At 39.6% G+C, this 17,673-nt stretch overlaps 1 protein-coding gene across 1 annotated transcript; it reads right to left on the bottom strand.

The window, feature by feature from the left end:
- Positions 1–2,896: 2,896 nt before the first annotated feature.
- On the bottom strand, positions 2,897–13,557 carry LOC139629710 (junctional cadherin 5-associated protein). Its single transcript, XM_071492496.1, has 3 exons — positions 12,609–13,557; positions 6,405–10,303; positions 2,897–6,112 (listed from the first exon to the last, which is right to left on the bottom strand). The coding sequence occupies exons 1-3, from the start codon at positions 12,932–12,934 to the stop codon at positions 6,078–6,080; spliced, it is 4,260 nt and encodes a 1,419-aa protein (XP_071348597.1). The 5' UTR covers positions 12,935–13,557; the 3' UTR covers positions 2,897–6,077.
- Positions 13,558–17,673: the final 4,116 nt, after the last annotated feature.

Raw genomic sequence — 17,673 nt, 5'->3', positions numbered from 1 at the left:
GTTCCTTAATTTAACATGTGGATGAGTTTTGTTACTTTTAAGATAAGGGTGATTTTTTTTTTGTTTAATTTCATTTACTTTAATGTTTTTAGTTTAAATTTTTGTAATTTTTTTATTTTTTATTTTTTTTACTAATGTCATTATTTTTTACTTTTTTGTGTTTTTCAGTGTTGTTTGTGATTATAATCCACAGTTATATTATATTATATTCATAAAACTGTATATTCATGTCCATGCCAGGTTCATGCAAAACTATCAGCTGCTTTATTAATATATCTCACTTGTTTCAATTATGTTCACAGCATTTCCATTTTTATGCTGTACCTACCTCTGCTTGCTGTTTTAATAGCCAAAATCTGAACATTAATGGATCCTTACAGTTTCACCTTCTCTATAACTTTCAGGGTGTGGTACAGTCGAGAATGCTGTCTATGTGTGAGGAGTGGAGGAGAAGGAGGACAACTGTGACTGTGACATTAATGGAGTTATTCATTCCCCAAGCAGCGGGGCGAGCGTGCTTGACAGGTGTACAGTAATGACAGATATGCAGTTTACTTACCGGGGTCTGGCTCGGAGACTGAGGCAGCTGTGATGGGGGGACAGCTGGAGGGATGGATGGTTGTGAGGTCCCAAGAACAGTGGCATAATGATTCATTTTAAAAACACCACATATCCACACTGAAACTAGATATTTTGAAGACACACTCTTCTAAATATCTAAGTCATCGTCTCAGATGTGATGAGACCATTATGACTACAATAATCAATAGTCCGTAACATGACAGAAGTTAGTACAGGTGACATACTAACTAGTATTTGCCAGTGATGGAGGAAGACGCCTAGTAATTGAAGCTGTCAAAATAAAATATGTCCCTCTGAAATGTAGTGGAGTAGAAGTATAAAGTAGCATGAACAGGGAACACATAAGAAAAACAGCAGTACCACTACAGTAGTAGTAACTGAGAAGCAGTCAAAATGGCACTAATAACTGTAGAAGCATATTATATAGCATATATAGTACAGCAATAGTACACATTGATGTTGTAAGGCTACCAGTAACTGAAGCTGTCATATAAGGTCTAATAACAGTATTAATACAACAGAAAGTGATATGATTGTGGAAAGTCTTAGTCTATTATGGCAGAAGAAGCAACAACTGATAGGTTGAGAATGGCATAAGAATGACCTAATAAAAGTTTTCCTTAAAAAAAGTGCCCTATAACCTACCAAATATGTTGAAAAGTGAAAATGAAACAAATGGCCATGTTTTGGGTTAGCGTTAGCCGTTAACATACAGAGAAAGACAAGTCTTGTGGCTCCCACTTTAGTTTTCTATTCATGGCAAAGCTGGACTTTTCATTGTCAAGACTAACCTCAACCTGTGAGGAAACATGCTCTGAGTCACGTATGTTAAATACAACTCACTCTTTAAATAAATAAAATAATAAATAAAATATGTAACTGTGCTGAATGACTGTTTTTTTGCAGTTCTTAATCCATCAAGTCAGGCTGGTACACCGAAAGCACTTTTATTTAAAACAACTGAAGGCTATGGGCGACTGTAGGGACCGACAATGATTCTGGTTAGCAGGTGCTGTCAAATGAAGAAAAAAATAAAACTCAATAAATATACATTTCAAATTTGATATATTACTAATCAAATAAGCTATCTCTCTTCCAAGCAGTAAACTGTAGTTCTTTAAAAGCAGAATTAATTAGCTGTTATTGTTACAAGTTTCATAACGTCCTCAACGTGAAATTAACTTTAATGTGCCCCAGGTGTGTTTCAGTTGATAAATGTTGTGGTAATTAGTATTATATATGAATAGGTTTATATAGAATTGATGAACATTCATGTAGTCACATTTGTGTTTATGGCCTAAACATTACACCACCAACAAACTTCAATTGACTTAAAAAATTAATTAATCTTTGTCTGCTTACTCCATCCATCAAATTTCTGCCACTTAGGCCTTATGTAGATCTGAACTATATTCATTAATTATATTACTACTCTCAGATATAAAGCTGGGAAGTAATGGAAAGTAATAAAAAGTTATATACATTCATAAATAATTTTCTGATGAGTTTTCTTTATTCTATGACTGGTGTGATGATGAAATTTAATTAATAAATTTAATTCTGTGTGGTATTCAAAAAGGTCTTAAAAGTGATATGATGCTGAATATGCTCAGTAGCACTGGCAGATGCTGCATGTACTGTACATTATATGACAGCCTATAATGTTATCCCTCCATAAAACACTTCCTCCTTCTCTGCCTTAGAGCAAAGCAATGGGAGGAAAGTGAAAAGAGAGCATACTTACATAATAAATAAAGTAAAATGTAACACAAAAAAGGACACACAACTCAGACTTCACTCTCCTTTAAAAAGATAAAAAAAAGATGGAACACAGAGGAATTTGAGCAGTGTCTGAAGATGGATGCCCTCCAAGCCTCAGAGAGCATGCTGGGAGGTTTTTACAAGGTTCAGCTCAAGTATTGTCTTTGCCAAAGCTTTAATCCAGCAAGTGGAGCTCAGTGTGACAGTCTGGCAGGGTAATTGGGCTGAAATTGCCAGTACACAAGTCTACATGTGTGAAAACACACACATTCATTCTTTTGGAAAATGACATATCTACGTTTTTAAAGCTATAAGACCACTTATGACTGTTTGCATGCTGAACTTGCTATAAACCACTATTTATGTTTCTATTGCTTCCTTGTGTCCTTCCCATATGATAATATGCCTTTGAGAGATAACCCTTTAGTGTATTTCTAAAATATTCTGCAAAGAACAGCACAGATAATATTTTCCCCCGTGGATGTGAAGTTCATAAAGTATATGAAACAGTTCATGTAGATGTCCATTTTAAGCAATTGATCACAAACACAACTTTCATGCAAAGAGTTTATTTATGAATCAGACTGCAGTATCATACAACAGTAGCACAATCATATGACTATGGATTATGCTCATATTTATAGATACAAAGATAAAGGCATGTGTTAAAGAAAAAAATGAATGAGTTCTCTTTTGATTTACTCTAAAAATAGCTTTTAAATACTTGGCATAGTTTTGTAAATGAAATTATGAAACATAATGTTTTGCCCACTTGTTTTACTATTGGAGTACCAAATGCAAATATACTTTATGAAAAACTTTTTTTTCCTCCTCTTGCTTGCATTTCATGCAAGGAAGAAAAAAAGATGTCAGTGAGTACAAAAAGCACTTAAATCTCATATGAAAATAGAAAATATTACAAGTGTGCATAATTACTTCATGTTGCACATAACCTGCAGTACAAAAATTCAAATGACACTATGTTCAAGTGTACCTGACATGCCAATTATTGGGGGGCATATGTACTGAAATAGCTATTTAAATGTTAGGGGCAGTTTACACACAAGACCAAGGCAAGGCCTTTCAGTCTTCAAAATGAATTGAAAATGAGATGTTAGTATTTATGGGCATGTCAGCTTATCCTCCCTGTGACACTGACCATGGGCTTGTCTCGAAACACTGAATCTCATCCTGTACTTTCTATAATTATGCTTTTTGTATTATTTGAAGTTCACAGTTTTGATTCAATGTTCCTACAGATAAACAGCATGAAGAGCAGAAACTATCCACAATGCTACTGTACCTCTCCAGCCAGAGGGATGGCAGAACAGTAAGTTGTTTGTAAAAACCTAAGGTATGAAACAGTGCTTAGTACGTTAATATTTGGCATTGCCTGGAGTATAATGTAATGCACACTTAATAAGGCGACTCAATGATTATTCCAAATTTACAAGACATGTTTGAAATACTTAGACAAAGTTCTGAGTTGATAAAATGCTACAACTGTAAAATGCTACATAACAATTAAGTGAAACTCGATGAATGATTAAACAGGAATAGATTCCTACAGATCTGTTGTTGGTACGTTATACCAATGCAAGACTGCCGTTGTGGAAAAACCATGTAACTGCAAATTTGTTTTTATCAACAAGATAGAATATTTTTTTAATCATTATTTAGATTTTGAGTTATGTTTTTAAATTTATTAAAAACCCCTGTATTTAAAAAAAAGATATTTTTTGATTTTGCAAATACGTGGTTTTTAGCCAATAATAGCATACCGCATTGTATCCTTTAGTGCAATAAGTGTTAGTGACAGCAGAGCAAGTTACACATAAATGAACATGCTGTGGAATGAAAGAAAGGACGGAATTAGGTGGAGGAGAGAAAGAAGAAGAAGGAGGGTGGAAGGAAGGAAAAGAAAAAAATGACCAATTTTATTTCTAAACATTTCAAAGAACTGACAACAGAACAATACATGATTTGAATTGGAAGACATACAAAGACAAAAATAAGACACAGGTCATAGGACACCAGGTCATAGGAAATAAAAGCTGAGATGGATGTATCAAAAATCACAAGGAGCATCCAACATTGACTCTGTTAGCGTATGAAAAAAGCACTATCAAATAAGAAATCATGGCACAATCAGAAAATTTCCATCATGTCAACACTCACGTTGATGAACCCTATCACTCATTGAAACCGAATCGTGTGATCAAGGCACACCACAGGGTCATCCCTTCCTATATCACTCTGTTAGATTTAAAGCACTAGAAAATTATGTATATTCTTAATATGATAATATACAGACATATGATACTTTCAGCTTGATATAAGCGTGAAGAAATAATATTTCATGGTTGAATAAAAAATATCTCTTAAAATATTTAAAATATACTTTATTTTGTACATTATGCAAACTCATTAACAATTTGATGATAAAAAAAATAAATATTCCGTGAAATGTTGTCTCTTTGCGATACAGATGTATGAACATAGATATATATCATGAAGTAAAGCACCCACCCCCAGTTAAACACCCATATACCCTGACACGATTCCGTATCCCTGTAATATAATTTGAATGACACGTTCACATTAAAACTCCTGACCATGGTTCCTACACATAGCTCCACTACACCACTGAGCTGTTTGTACAACAATATTGCTCTACGGATCTTTTTTTTTTTTTTGTTCATTTTTCCTATATCCATCTTTAATGTTTATCAAAGTTGCTGACCACCATTTCAACTCAATCTATGCCTTTATTGCTTCCTGAAATTACCTGGAAATGGGAGCTATACATCAGATTAATCAGGTGACTAAACAGAGACTTCACCTGATCCAACCAGGAAATACACATCTGGCTAAAGAAGGCAACTCTCCCTCTCCAGTGTAGAACCAATGTATCGTATAATAGGTCACCGATCTATCATGTCATGTGGTATAGAGTCACTCTTCACTGAAGAGGTCTATGGGTTATGGTTGCAGTGTGTACAAAAGCAATGAGACAGGGCACAATGTCATTGAATTTTAAAAAAAGAAAGGCTGATTTATCTCATCTGAAAATCAAAACAGTTCTTGAGCCAGAGACAGTGATGTCCAGTTCTAAAACAGCTGTTGTCTTACCACAACAATCAGATTCGCAGTTTGTTTTGGTTGAGTTTAAATGCAACAGAATAGGTTTGTGACAATAACCCTTCTATGTCTACGTTAGGTTAAACATAATCACTTACATTCATATCCTTAACGGCTCCCCCGTAAACAAACAGATTCATTCAGTATGCGAAAAATGTCTCGACTGTATTCACTATGGACATTTTAGAAATTCTAGTATGCGCGACAGAATTGCATAATGTCTGCCAATGAGAAAAGCATAGGGAGGATAGAATAGAAAGGACAAGCCGCTACAAGAAGACTAACTAGTAGAAACCCTATAAGAGGATGGGCTTGGGGATGGAGGACAGATGGGGTAGTGGGAAGATAGTTTGGGAAGGCCGGGGAGGGATTCGGGGTGGAAGTTGCCCCTCAAGTTTAAGGGGCACCTCCCTTTGGCAGTGGAACAGCACTCTTAGAAGTCAACGCAGCGCCGAGGGTGAGGGTGTACACAATGCTCTTGTCGGACAAGAAGGCCATTTCAGTGTCAAGATGAGATGAAGGCATTCTAGTAGGCAGCCAGGTCACAGTGTTGGAGCTAAAAACCTCAGATGGAGATGATGGTCGTAGTCTTTCTACAATGTCTCCACTCGGCTGGGATCATGGGGTTCTGAGACATAAAGAAGAATAAGCTCATTCTTGTCATCCTGAAGCATGCATAATAAATCTACGCATAGCACTAGTGAAATTATACTATCCCCTGAAGAAATATCTTAAATAATTGTATTGGTATTTCCTTTTTGTTTTGAATTTGGTAGTCTTCTGAATCTGTGTGGAACCATAGGGGAAATATTTTAATGTTACCCTGAATAATTCTTTTTGCAAAACTGTATAGTCATCTAAAGTTGACTAACACATTTTTCTACAAGGATCCATAATTTCCTCAAATTTCTTTGTCTTACCTGAGAGAGATGACTCCTCATTTTGTAACACTGTCTCCTCAGAGCCCTGCTGAGAGTTGACTTCTTGATCATTCTCCGTGTGTCTCTGAGAAGCAGGGTGGGTCTCCTCCACTTGTTCGTCCTTGCCCTCCCCCTCCGCCTCTGCCTCGGCCTCTCCTTCCCCAGAGTCAGTACTCCTGATGCTGAGGCGCCTCATACGATACATAACATCCACGTCCCTCATCCGAGCCAGACGCTCCACTGCCACCCGACCTGGAGAAACAGCCAGCTTGTTCTGCAATGCTTCGATTCGGTTAGATGGGCCCCTGCTCCTCCTCTCCCCCTCCAAGCTAAGAGACAACCTGCGATCAAGATTTGGAGGAACTGAAAGTGGCAGTCTATCTGGGGGAAACTCTGGTAACCCTGGGTGATCTCGCCCCAGATGAGTCCGTAGACCAAGTCTATGCTCTGGGACAGCAAATGGCTTCTTCTCTTGCTCCTGCTTGTCATCGGGCATGGTATTGTCTTGTCTCTCACACTCACCTTTCACTTCTGCTGACTGTTTGTCCACACTGTCTTCAGATGTTTCTCCTTTAATGGATTCCTTCTCTCCTACTTCAGCTTTCTTAGTTACTGTTTCACTAACTCTCTGTTCCTCTGTGACTTGGGGGTCTGCAGGCACATCATTTACTAATGTTGTGGATGCACCCTCCTCTGTAGCTCCATTCGCTGGTATGCTCTCAGCAGGATTAACTGCACACGAATTGTCCAAGTTTTCTGCCTGAGCATTGTCTGTTTTTTCATCCCCTCCCACATTTTCCTCTGTAAATGAATGCTGCTCCCTTGTTTCAGCACACAGGTCAGACCCTGACTGATTTAAACTTGAGTCATTTGGCTCTTCTGTTTTTGTATCTTCTGCTGGACTTTCTAAGGCAGCACATTGTGGTGGGCTGCCATTTTGATTGGCTGAGCTGTCCGAACTGTTCTCCTCATGAAGTGGAGGCAATGGGCCCTGTCTCATCTGATTCTCAAGCTCTCTTTTACAAATAGGGCACTCCTCCTCTGATTCAGCACTGAGATCTTGAAGAGGCTCTGCGTCATTAGGTTTGGAATTGCCTGTGGATGCTTTATTGCAATCCGTTGAGTCTCTAGACTGACGCAAAGCCTGGCATATGTCCTCATAATCCGGAGGACTAGTGAGTGTAGAGGCATCCTGCATGGGCTGTCTATCTGCCCACGGCACCTCAGCTGCTGTGGTGTGCGTTGTTGGACTGAAGTCACAAAGTGGTGTCTCAATAGGTTCATCTGGCAGGTCCAGTTTTACTGTTCTGCCATCATTGCTCCGTCTGCGTGAAAGATGCGTAATAACCCTGTATTCTCTGAAGCCTGTCTCCCGAGGTGGGACAGGGAGTTCCTCCCTAAGCTGCTTGCTGAAGGTTACCGACTTAGTTGCAGGCCTGGAGAAGGCGCTCTTGACTTCCCTGTATTCTGGGTCAACAGACCAGCTTACTGCACTTCGCCTAAGGCTGCTGGGCTTGTTGAGAGGTTCTGATGTCAAGCGGATTTTGATACGCTCAGGGATTTGTACAGAACCATTTGGGACTTTATTGCTGGCAGTGCCTAGCTCCAAGATGTCTTTGTAGGCCTCATTGAGGTCTTCTATGCACTTGTCAACACTGGGCTGTTTGCTGCTCTGCTGCTGTTGTTGATCCTGGACTTCTTTTTTGATGGTCTCCAGCTCTTTGACAGCATCCCATGGTCGCTGACTGGCCGGTTTCAGCAGGAACTGTTCAAAGGCCTCCTGCCCACTGTTTGCTGCTGGTTTGGTCTCCTCCACATTTCCTGAGGATGGTACTGCTGGCTGCTGAGCTGTGCTCTTGTTCAGCTGGTTGGAGAAGGTGGCTGTCAGGGAGAAGGCGCTGTTGCTTGACAGTTTCAGGCTCTTCACTCCCTTTATAGGAAAACTGAAGGCAGTGGCCACTGCACTGCTGCTGTCAGGAGGGGCTTCAGTGCCGGGATGGACAGGTTCTTGTTGTGCTTCCTTGTTTTCAGGGGCAGGTTTTCTGGCCTCTGGGCTAGTTTGTGTTTCCTGGTCTCGATACTGGTTTGAAGGCCAGGATCCTGACAGTTTCAGCTCCTTGTAATGATTTATCTTAGGGGGTCTACAGGGTACTTTTTTAAACATTTTGCTGCTTGCTCTACTGCTTGTTTTGCTGCTCGCTATGCTACCAGTTAGTGCTTGCAGCTCAGCTTCAGCTGAAGATGTGCTTTGGAGACTTTGGTTTGTTAAGTGGCCAGTTTTATTGTCACTTGGACTGTCTGCTGGGTCTGGTGACTTCTCATTGTTGTTATTCTGATCACGGATTGTCCCAGTGAGCTGTGGAGTAACAGGGACAGACACTAAACAAAAAATTGTCTCACTAAGTCTCTTTTTTAGATTCTTGGATTTGTCTTTCTCTGGTGGATCAGGTTGTTCCACCTTTTTTACTTCTGTCACAGTTTCAGAGACACCCTGGTCAGCCGGCTTGCATGGTGGAGGTGGCGGTTTACCCAGAATAGATGAAGGAAAAAACTGACTACGGTTTTGTTCAGGAGCTACACTGTCACTTTTTTTGTTTATTCCCCTGTTGCACCATCGATTACTGCTGTCGTTGTCAGTGAGAGCTGTTTTGCGGCCGTCAGTATTGAGGGCTGGCCCCTGTTGGGGAGGAAAGGCACTATCATGTGTAGATTGTCCTAAAATCTTAGCAGATGGAATCTCTTTGTTAATGTTACGGATCTTGTCTGAGTCAGTGAGAGAATTTCCACCAGGCCCTCCTGAGATTTGCTTCACTCTCGGATCTTCAGTGGGTAATTGACGGGCATGACCTGGTTGTTCTTCATGTCCAGAATGCACCTGTTTTCGATAGGATGCACCGCGATCTCCATACTGCTCCAGCCATGAACAACCTGCCTGTCTGGAAAACCACCTTCCAGGATCTGAGCTGTGCATCTGCAGAGCTTCTGCCCTCCATCTTAGGCTTGCCATTTCATTGCGGTTGATTGAAACTGCTCTTGGGGGTGGGGCTCTTTTATAAGATGGGGGTGGGATGTAGCCAGGAGGCTCCATTCCAGAGATGGCAGAGTGTTGTGCGAAATAGTCTTGTCTCAGCTCCCCACCCCTTGGATAATAGACAGACCTGTCTTTTTGTTTGGCACCCTGGTCTATAGCAAGCATTTCTGCGCTACCCCTAGTCTGCTGGTGAATCTCATATGACGGAGGCTTTAATGGCCTGCTGAACCTGGGCTTTGGTAAAAGTGCAACATGGCTGCTTGGCCCAGAATTCCTACCCCAACGCTCCCTGCCAACAGCACCACTATAGATATACCTACTATAGGGCCCAGAGAAGACAGTGCTGTTTATCCTTTGTTGTCTATCAGGTAGGCTAGGCCTGGATGGAATAAGCTCTCTGCTGTCAATTCCAACAGGTGACAAAACTCTGGGGAGAGATTGAGATTTTGCTTTAGTTCTAGGGTGAAAAAAACCCTCAGGTGTCCTCAAGCGATACTGGTCCTGAGCCCATCTTTCTCCGTCCCCGTCTGAAAGCTGCCTTCCCAGGCCCACAGCAGGCCTCCACTCCTCTGTACCAAGACTCTGGCACTTTCTCTCCCCAGTCACCCTTAGCTGACCAGGAGCTGCATCTGGGTCCCTTAGCCAGGAAATATCCTCCCATAGCTGCTGTGCTCGCCTCTCTGCCCTGTGTTCCTCTGCTGCAATCAGGGCCTGTGGCCTCCATGCGCCAGCAGAGGCCCTCAGCTCCCTGCCATCAGCATAGTCCAGGAGGATGCTGAAGTCCTGGCCTCGCCTCCGCCAGTAGGAAACATCCCTTTCATCATGGCTCAGTGGCTCTGAATAAGTCAAACTAGGAACATCATAGAACCTACAAAGACAGAAAAAGTTGTTAATAAGAAAGCCACAGTGTTACAGACAGAGATTGAGGTGGACTCTGAATCTAGGTTTACACTAGCAAACACTTGTTATAATCTTTCTGGGTTTAGTTACAGAGGTTGCAAGATGAGGGACATCTGACACACAATCATTGGATTCAGACACAGACAAACACAAAAGCATCTTGTCAATATTCTTTTATGTTTGATAGCATACATTGAGTATTTTATATTTGATAGTATTCCATAGTTTAAAAGAAACACATAAAGAAACCTTACTTACAAGTATTATTTGATAAATGTATACATTAATGTGCAATTCACAGACTTTCCAAAAACAAAACAAAACTCTGAGTATTATTTGAGTTTACATGATATAAAATAAAGCAACGCCACCCATTTGAGATTTAATGATGGATATTAACTATTAAAAGTGACATGTCCATGCCAGTCTCAAGCATGTATTTTGTCTTTGGCAGTATTGGCTTTCCAATGCAACTTAATCAAGGAGAGCGAGCACATATGAGACAGAAGTGCTTAAGTCAGCGGCTCCCAAGTCCCTCAAAGACACCATGAAATTGTGATGCTACTGCAATATGATCTGCATATTAAATTGTGCTGACCTTATCTTAGTAGCTGGTCATCTGGACAGTAACTGTGGCCCTTAAAAAAAATCTAAGAAAAAAATCCCATTACCTGATCTGATACTAAAGCAAAAGAACCTCTTTGCCTCTGCTTAATTGATCACATAACTGAATTTGTAAAATCCAATTGTACTCTTTTAGGAAATATTACGTTCTGCTCCACTATATCACAGTAAAAACATTAAAGAGAAAATCAGAAGAAGTGGGCCTTTCGGATTGTTGCTAGGGCGACTACGCAATATCCCAAGCATTCCTATAATTTTAAAAACGCTTGATGAAACTAACACAAAATGGCAACTGTGTGACGAGTGACTGTTGGCAGGTTCAAAACAGTGGTTCCACTGTAGTTTGATAAAGCAGTGTCGCCTGAAGATAATTTTAGTTACGGTTCCATATTTACCTCGTAGGTGCAGGATATGGTCGTAATGCATGTTGCACTGCCATAACAATTATCTTAGTACAAGCATACCTAAACGTAACAGATTAAGTCTCAAAATCAGAGCTTCTCTTCTTTGTGTTAAAGAGGGTCATTTTGGTAAATTACACTGTAATTTAAATTTTCTAATTTCCTCAAGCAGTGTTGGTAATTTTCTTGCTGTAGTAGAGCAGCACTGCTGAATGATGCAGAGGAAGCAATGTGAAATCCATGAATATCCCCAGGTCATCAGTCACATCCAAGTATGTTTGACAGTCACAGCACCCTGATGACAGTGAGTTATAATGGAATGAGGGAGTGTGGATTTGAAATCTTTGTTGAAATTCAAATATAACCATCAGATCCTTTAAATAAAATAAATCAATAATTGTATTTTTTTCAGGGTAGTTTATTCATATTTATTATACAGTCATGGCTTGCAGTTAGCAGTTATATAAAAAAACAAGTAAAAATCTAACCATAAAAATATATCATAAAAACATATTATTGTAAATGTATGTATAGCTTGTATAATATCAAGTGTAAAATATCAAGTGTATAGCTTGTAAAATATCAAGAGAACTCAAAAAAATGAATGAATTGCAGTTACACTTTTTAAGAGCTCCATCTCATATCTGCACTGCACTAAATCACTGTTAGTCACTGTACTCATTCATTTAAGCAGCAAAGTCAATGGATCATCCTCAGCAGCATATGCTGCTGTATGGCTGAGGGGAGCCACGCTGTGCACACTTGCCCAGCAACATGCTTACATCACAGAGCACGTGCTGGGCGTGATTCAGTGTGCCAGTGTTTACAGTGGAGTGATTACGCGCCTGTCTTGAGGCATGTTCAGTTCTCTTCAGTTTTCTCACTGTCTAGTGCTGCTGTTTACATCTGCCTGCCTCGTGGAGGCTGTGGAGACGATACCAGTGCATGGGTGGGCTCCACAGAAACACAATCCACCTCTCTGTGCAGGCACATAAACAATTCAAACGATTGCAAAGGCACCTTTCATAATTTTTTATATCTATATGTCGGTGGTGCTGCTGCAGCCACAGTGTTCTGCAGCTCTGGAAGGAGGGGAAAGGGAAGAGGAGGAAAAAAAACCCTGCGCAGTGCAGACTCAGTTTTGCATGCAATACCAAAGGGCCCCAGTGAGGAGGGGGGGGGAGAGGGAAAAAAAAGGGAAGGTAAAGGGTGTGGGAGATTGCAAAATAGAGGGAAAAAAACACTCACCCACTATCTGTAGCAAGAGAATCACCCAAGGGCTGAGCGTCACCTAGGATACCGATGCCGGCTTCCTTTCTCCTTTGGTTCCTTTCCCCACTCTCGTTGTCTGTGGCGGGGTAGCCCTTCACCAGTGCCTGCCTGCTGCTGTAGATGCCTGTGATAGATGCCCCCCGGTCCGCCTCAAACCCGTTCAGTGTCCCCCGGCCAGCCCTGTTGTCCACAAGTTCACGCTGGCAATCAGCAGGGCGCTTGTCATAAGGCGTGGCAGACGGAGGGCCGCTCTTGGGCAATTTATATCCGTGCGAAATGAGAAGGTCCTCCACACTGTACATGGTGGTGTTTCTCACTTCTGGGCAGGAGGGCAAAGGTGGGTGTGTTACCTTATGCGCAGTGCTGCTGGCGGAAGCTGGAGCACGTTTGCTCAGCAGAGGCCATCACTAAGGAAGGGACAGGGGAGTGAAAAGGTAACGTGAACAAATTATTTCTGCATGCAACTAAATCAAGGATGTGTCATTTCCAACACACTAGCTGATGCTAAAAAACAGATGTTTGCATTACCTTTCAAAATGTGCTAATGCGTTACTTTTTCATGTGCTATTTTGAAAGCTCAGTGACTGTTGTCCTGAATTAACTGAATATGTGCTAAACATAACTCAGTCTTTTGAGCAGACATTATTGTGTCTCCAAGGGCAACTCTGAAATGTACAAATAAAGATCCCATTTTTTTTATTCTTTCTCTGTTGTACAGTCCAATTTAATTTTCTGAACATTGGACAATTCTCTCCCAAATCTAGAAATCAGTAAAATGTGTGTTAATAGCCACAACCTCTGCTCCTACCGAAGACATGAAACTGTCTTTCTAAAGTATCTAAAACATTTGTCTTATCATAGTAGCTGCTAAACTGAGTCTTCTCCATTAAACCACTGCCTACCCTTTGTCTGGGATAAATACAGTAAAAAATGTGATTTATCCTTAACACAAGCACGTTCTAGGAGGAACCTTTGCCATCATTGAGACAGCTACACTATTCTATGCATGTGGATATTAAATGCTGTACTTCCAATAAACAGGAAATGGCGTGTGTATGTTTTCAGAAACTAAAATAAATTCTTCTAGATTTAACACCTCAGCATACTTTCAATCTGTGTCAGATACTGTTGAGGTAATCTCTCATACATTCAGAGTTGCAAGCATCTGGTATGCTTGTGGACAGGGAAATGGAATATTCGGTATAAATTACTAAATATAATGTATTCTGCCCTTTGTCTCTGTGCTGTGTGCCAGCATGGTGCAAGTGCATAAGTTGCCAGTATTTCTTCTGTCGTAATACCATCAGGGAAAGATATGGTACATTTACTATTTACTATTTACTATTTACTATTTATTAAAGTGAATCCAAAAATTACGTTAAAAAAAAAAGTAAATTGCAAATTAAAATTGTAACAAAAACTAAATTATATGACACGAATTGTAATTCTTTCTGTTATTAGTTAAGAATTTCATATCATATCATGACCATTCAGTTTATCATAATGAAAAGAATGATGAAGTTACACCTCTGTAAAACCTCTAGGTGCATCATATTGTTTTTACTTTATGACAAAAACTTTGTAAACCAAACCAAAACATTGCCAATGAACCCACCAAATGTGGACATGATTAAACATGTTCAACAACAAAACAACCACAAAGGTTTTCAGCACTTCTCTTAGACTGTAGTCAGTCAGACTGTACATAAAAATGGACGTAGCCTTAGGATGTGAAAAGTGAAGCCAAGCCAGAAGTGCCTTAAAGCTGCATTTTATCTAATGACCATCAGGGGGCAACACAACTAGTTGCAAAAAGAAGTCCGATTACATTGAAGACTATTGGAAAATGGCCCTACTTCTCACTTGATTTATTGCCTCAGTAAACATTTTCCTAATGAATCTATGGTCTCAGTTACTAGTTTTAAGTCGTGTCCAATACAACATGATGTTCATTTCTTAAGTTATGGTTCCATTTAGAGGAAAATAGATGATAACGCCGGGTATGCATTAGGGCGTGGCGTGATTAACAGACTGTACCACACACAGTGACCTGCCTGACAATCAGGACAAAGTACAGAGCAGGTCAGATCCACCTACTCCACAACCCCTCAGCTCCACCTTTTCGTCCAAATATTCTTTCTTCAAAAAACCAACATGGCAACAGCCAGATTTCAAACTTGAAGCCTCACAAAGGCAGTTCACAGACCAGTGGGTGATGTGATGGTGGGTTGCCACTTGCTTAATAGTCAAAAAAGCATCTTAAAAAACTGGCAATACTGGATTGTTAAAATTGACAATTTCTTCAGTGATTAAACTGCAGATTGTTGTCTCAGTTAAGGCCCATCAAAAATTTCTTGGGAGGAGCTGAGGAGATGTCATTAAATTGCTTTTTTTCTTCAACCTACCATCAAAAGGATATTCTGTTTATGATCACGAGATAAAGAAAAACTTTTCTGCTGATTCACTAAATGTTTCATCATTTCAGGTGTAAATATAATTCAAAACATATAAAAAAGAAAAATGTTATTTTCTAACTGCTTGAACATTTAATAAAATACCATTGTAAAGAGTCTGCTAAGTTCCTCTACTGTTTGTGTGTGTGTGTGTGTGTCCGCAACCAGCCCTGCCTGTCTGATATATTAATTAGTGGCTATAACAGTCTGTCCTGCCTGGAGATGACAGTGGATGGCTTATAAAACAGTAACACAGTGATCAAAGGCTTTGCACACATTAGCATTTTTGGCTAATCATGTTTGGACTTGAATAGTTGCTCACTATTCATTTTCCATTATGAAGGTGTCACTTAAAGGACGAGTACATTGTTGAATCAAAGATGTGAGCATTAGAGAAGACTTACATACCACAACTCACTTAACGTTAGGGTGACAGTTTGTCAAAACTATACATAGCAAACACATTAACATTTATTTAAACTACTTCTACGATTTTTAGTAGCGGTTATGTGACAGAACTGAAAGATGTATCTAAATGTAAAACCTGACCATCCAAATATATGCAAACAAAATGGCACACCAAACATGCAATCCATGTAATGTCAAAGACAACAGAACACATTTTACCATGCTACAGCAAAGTCCACATCTACTCTACAAATTTCCCAGAGCACAGTATTTGTTGTCGCAGTATGCAGAATGTGTATGAACCAAATGCTTGTTAGTTTACCATGAACAACAACAACAATCTCAATAACAAATCAGTACATTTGAATAAGCTTATATTAGACTTCTATCTGTCCTCTGTGATGTTAGTGATGGGCCAGGGCTTACCACAAAAGCTCTTAAAAACAAATTTGCTGTTTTTTTTCAGCACAATGAATATACATAGCTTTTGACAAGACAAAACAATATATAAGAATGAAGTTCACTTTCCAAAGATTTTGAACTTTTGAACTTACTCCCAGTCTTTATTGTTTTTGGTTGAATTGAATAAATATCAAAATGATCATATGAAAATGCATACAAAATATTTACAACACAAAGTATTGAATTAATCTTACAACTAAACAAAGTTGAACAAAAACCGGACTAGGACTGGAACTCATTATCGATTAATCTGATGAGATTTTTTTATTTCTTGATGCATTAATCATTCAGTACATGAAAAGTTAAAAAAAAAAGGTTCCAAAGTGACATTAACACACTGATTGTTTTGTTCAACCAACAGTCCATAACCAATACATGCTTCATTTATTATCCTATACAACAAAGACCAGCGGAAAAAAAACCATTGTATATGTATATGTACAAGATAGAACCAGCAAATATTTGACTGAAACAAAATAAATTTTCTTTCAATTGATTAATCCATTAATTGACTAATCACTGCAGCATAAACTGCATCTCACAGTTCCAAACAAACTTTCCCTAAAACAGTAAACTCTTTTTTCTGGCTTCATTTTTATCACTGATGCAGAACATCTATTGTCTCAAGGATAATTTCATTTAAATTATTTGGAAAAATTCCCTTCCTTTCTCTTGACCTTAAGGTGACCTTAACATTTCTCACTTCTCAACTTTGTGCACTTTGCAGTTCGGAGTTGTCTCTGTCCTGGGAGCTTATTTCATACTGTAAGATTCAGTGTAACACTTGAGATCGGTGTTTAGCCTGGCAATGATTAATACTATCCAGATGTATAAGACTCAGCAGAAATCTGCACTTTAAGACAACACTGTGTGTGACCACATTTTCAAGGACAACACATGTGAAAATGGATTACCCAAAATATGAATGTCATTGTAACTTCACTGGCTAGACAAGCTTTAGCAGAGCCTAAAATAACATTACACAAATCAGCATGCTGAAATCAGAGCTTCTGATGTATAAGTCCTCCAACTATCCCTAGCTCTTCAAGTGGAGTGAATAGACAGTGTGGTAAATGCAGCAAAAATCAACTCAAGGGCTTTCAGAATTAGCCAAATCCAGGAGCAGTCATGACCAGTGAAGATGGACTCGTATAGAAAAGTAGCAAGAGTCTGATGAGAGAGAAGCAGAGAACCAGACGCACAGTGGCCCTTTTTTTGACAAGGTCACAGCTTCAAATGATTGCAGTGGTAATATGGCACATGAGCCTTTTTTGCATAGCAACAACAAACCTACCATTCATAAATGCAACACAAGTATATTTTTACATGCACATTATTGATATATGCTGAGGGATATGACAGTTTTGTGTGCTGCGAAAACTAACAATAAGGTCAGCTGTTTTAAAAGTTGCTTTCATTCATTGGCAGATAATTACTGCTATTAAGAGTTTGAGTCCATTTCTGCTTTTTTGAGACATAGATTCATTTTCGTATGAGAAGCTGTCATTGGTAACTTTGTTGTGCAACCCTAAAAACATCAACTTTAATATGGATGTTTAGTTTAAATTTACTTGAAACTTTTAAATATTTAGTTTTATTGACCAACACCCACCCAAGTAAGCACCCTCCCAGGAGCTGAGGGAGGCCCCCAATGTACAGCCAGGCCTAGCAGACTGCATGCACAGGTAGTGGCCACTGTAACACATCAGCACGAGCAG

This window comes from Trachinotus anak, unplaced genomic scaffold (assembly GCF_046630095.1).
Source record: "Trachinotus anak isolate AG129_WGS33_773 ecotype Australia unplaced genomic scaffold, CSIRO_AGI_Tana_v1 ptg000012l, whole genome shotgun sequence".
Lineage (NCBI taxonomy): Eukaryota > Metazoa > Chordata > Actinopteri > Carangiformes > Carangidae > Trachinotus > Trachinotus anak.
The sequence above is the reverse complement of the archived record's forward strand: the minus strand, read 5'-3'. Positions and strand labels throughout refer to the sequence as shown.